Source organism: Dreissena polymorpha, chromosome 11, assembly GCF_020536995.1.
Source record: "Dreissena polymorpha isolate Duluth1 chromosome 11, UMN_Dpol_1.0, whole genome shotgun sequence".
NCBI classification, from domain to species: Eukaryota; Metazoa; Mollusca; class Bivalvia; order Myida; family Dreissenidae; genus Dreissena; species Dreissena polymorpha.
In genome coordinates, this window is record NC_068365.1 from 83813524 (window position 1) to 83817167 (window position 3644).

Genomic DNA, 3644 nt, shown 5'->3' on the forward strand with positions numbered 1-3644 from the left:
TTTCATCAAATAAAACAGGATTTTCAGTGTCAGAACTTACAACAGCTTTGTCAAGCAATGTGTATTTGTCTTTAACAACAGATAAAACTGATTTCTTACAATGAAAGACTGATGCATTCTGATCAACAGTCCTACATGGAAAAGACAGCTCCTTATTTGTAGCAGTTATAGTTGCTTGTTTGTTTAAATATTGTTCATAAGATGACAGACATGATGCTCAAGCTTCTACACTTGCACGAAGCTCTGGCCATTTTCCTGTTGTAGAGTTTACGTAAGGTTTCTCTAATAAACTGAATAAACATTCCGCATGACTCTGAAGTCCGCTACTGGTCATCGGCTCGGATTTCTGCTTCTTCCTTTTTGTGTCATTGTACCCGTCAAACTGTTCAAACAGGTCTGGGACAGGCTGTACATCTTTCTGCTTTTTGGAGGTGATGTTAATCGTGTCCATCTGGTTTGTTTTGTACCACAATGCATTGCAGACAGTCTGAAATTGCAACAATACGAAAGAAATATTGTATTTCCTTTTTAACCCTTTGCATGCTGGGAAATTAGTCGTCTGCTAAAATGTCGTCTGCTGAATTACTAAAATAAGCATTTTCTTCGATTTTTTTTCCAAGAATACTATCAGAATAGCAAACAGTTTGGATCCTGATGAGACGCCACGTTCTGTGGCGTCTCATCTGGATCCAAACTGTTTGCAAAGGCCTTCAAAATCCGGTTCCAGGGCTCAAAGGGTTAATAGTACAAACATGATTTCCTAATATAATTTAATATTATATATTTTCCAAATACTTTTAATAAGATGTTATAAATGTGTAACTTTCTCAATTTAAAAATGATGAAATTTTATTTAAACAAGAGCCGTCACTGTAAGATGACAAATGCCCACGGTTCAAAAACTAAATGCCTCCCTTAGGGGGCATAAAAGGGTTAAATAAACGAATACTAAATAAAAAATAAATAAATCCCAGTTTAATATAGAAGTCAAATAGGTTTCCCATGCCATATTGTTAGTATTTTTAGTAATACAAGCACCATTCTTTTAAAAATCAAGAATAAAAGCGATATTAAGGCGGTATTAAATTTGCAGTTTTATAAGTACCGGTAGGTGATGGACTTGCTTCTATTAAATTTTTTATCAAAGCGACAGATTTAATACTTTGACTTCTTTCAATGTTTAATATTAATACACAGCACAATACAAAACACGTGTACACAATTTAGTATAACACTGCCACCAACTATAAGTATGATTAATACTATATATATTAAGGAAGCACAGAAGAGTAAAAGAAGAGTATACATGGGAATGAGTAGCTTCAAGCATGTCAGATTTATACTTGTTTCGGGTCTGCAAACTCCAACATATTTTATTAAATAATATCCCAAAAATTAACAAGTATTTGTTTGATGCTACTCATAGTGTGATACACATATTAAAAGAGCTTTCCTAAAATAAAGAAGCTAAAGAGGGTTGCACTTCAGTTTAAATCATGAAAGTTTAGTTTAATACCAAATCACACCATCTGTAAAAAGAATAACAATAATTGTTTTAATATTTTCTGCTTTTTTTCATTATTTTTTTATAGTTTTTTTTTACATTAATATACAATATCAACTTGAGATTTTTGCAGATTCAAACAAACTATTTAAAGATTATTTTTTAATTATTAATCAAATTGTTTATATATAATTTTTTATCAAAATGTGTTTGAAATATTATTAAAATATTGTTTTTACATTTTGCTATATGCTCTTTAATAGCACAAACTGCATCAATCAAACTCACCTGCACAAAGTAACCACCATCAGTCACTGCATTGTCTCTTGGAAACTTGGTATCCATTCTATTGCACAGGTCTATTATGGCATTGTACAACTCATCTTTCCGGTTAAGTCCCGTCAGTACTCCAGAGCTGAAGGGAACAGGAAAATAAAGTACACAGAGTCATTTTAAAACCCACCAAAGATGTGTACCCGGTATGTTCAATAAAATTTATTTTATTAATTAAAAGATGAAAAATAGGCGGAAACACATGGGTTTAAAAAATTCAGCAGACAGCAGACAACAAAGTTAAACTACAGACAAATGAAGTATTAATTGATTTGAAAATTATTAAATGTTTATTTTTTTACATTTGCAATTTAATATCTTAATATACCTTGCCACTTTTTTCGTGGGCAATGCTTTCCCCTTCATCATTAACACCTGGAAGGCATCAACGGTTTTCTTTGTTGCTTCGTTCGAAATTTTCTCCAGGGAAGATGCCAATATTCCCTCTGGTAAGGTAGTACATGTCATTTTGAGGACCTTCACACCAAACGCCGAAACCTCAAACAATGGGATGCAACCGTCAATCTGAATTTTTTTTAATTGAAACTTATACATGCAGATTAAGTTTGTCTGTTTGCTACCGTTTACACAATAATAATTTTGTCAAATAAAAACATAGAACTGCTATTTTTTATACAAGTATGTATAAAAACTGCGAAATAAAATATTTAATCAAACTGGTGTAAAGAAGTCTCAAAACATTTATTGTTTTTCCCCAGAACAACTTTATTACGCTACTAATCCGGTAATGGTATAAACTTGACTGTACTTCAATTCCGGTGTTAACTATGTTAACATCGAATTTTGCAAATATTTTGGTTTGAATCTATTACTTGTGAACCGAATTGTGTTGCGATGAAATTTCAGGAAAATCAACCCTTCGACATATTATAAAAAGTTATCTCTCAAAATGTAACAAAAACGTCCGGTTTAATAAACGTACAAGACGAGTACCTCCCAGAAAGATGTCCCTTCCAGCGAAGTTCCCACAACGAATTTAACCCCATATCGTTGTGGATCCACCGGCCCATGAAGCTCTTTAAAAATGTCAGCTGCTGTTGATGAGGTTGGAGTAACTCTCATCAGCTGACAGCCTTTTTGGTGGTCACATTTTTCGATGTTTATTGCCAACATTAGCGATGTGGACGCCGCCATGTTTATAAAGCGTAAACGAATGGATCTGTTGTTATCGGCTACAATGCGCTATACGTAAAACTCGTTCCATACCGTACCGAAGAAAAACATCGCTGACGGATTTTTTTTCCGCGGACTAAAAAAATCGTTAGGGTCGGGGGCAAAAAATAGGGTCGGTCGGGTTCCCTGAACCAAGACTATTTTTTTGTTTGGCCTTAGGCAGAACTACTGAATTAGATATTGACTGTTACTTTGAATTGCCATAAACACTATTCTATATGAATTGTCCGGACCTAAATTGAGATTGTCCTTTTGCTATTGTGGAGACCTTGTGCAAGCTCTTCAGTTTAGTTATCAACCTGTGGACAACATTCTGCATATCTAACTAATGCCATTGACAATGTTTCATAAGTATGGCATGATTGCTTCTAGTTTTTTGTGACAGAAATTAATCGAAGTCCTATATAACAGACATGTGTCTGTGCAAATAATTATGTTCCTTGGAAAATTAGGCCTCCCAAGTTCTAGGTTAATACTATACCATTAGGATAATTATGCCATTTACTTTTCAGAGTGTCTGTGCTGCATGTATTAATGAAGGGATACAAAAAATACAGAATATAAAAGCAATTTTTTTTATGGGGAATGTAATGTAATAACTCTTGTTAGGCAG

General features: G+C 33.7%; 1 protein-coding gene across 1 annotated transcript; it reads right to left on the reverse strand.

Annotated features, from left to right (window-relative positions):
* Positions 1-227: 227 nt before the first annotated feature.
* LOC127850044 (uncharacterized) lies at positions 228-3209 on the reverse strand. Its single transcript, XM_052382775.1, has 5 exons — positions 2792-3209; positions 2166-2362; positions 1793-1919; positions 1517-1529; positions 228-487 (listed from the first exon to the last, which is right to left on the reverse strand). Exons 1-4 carry the CDS (start codon positions 2990-2992, stop codon positions 1521-1523), a joined length of 534 nt encoding a protein of 177 aa, XP_052238735.1. The 5' UTR covers positions 2993-3209; the 3' UTR covers positions 228-487; positions 1517-1520.
* Between the last annotated feature and the right edge of the window lie 435 nt (positions 3210-3644).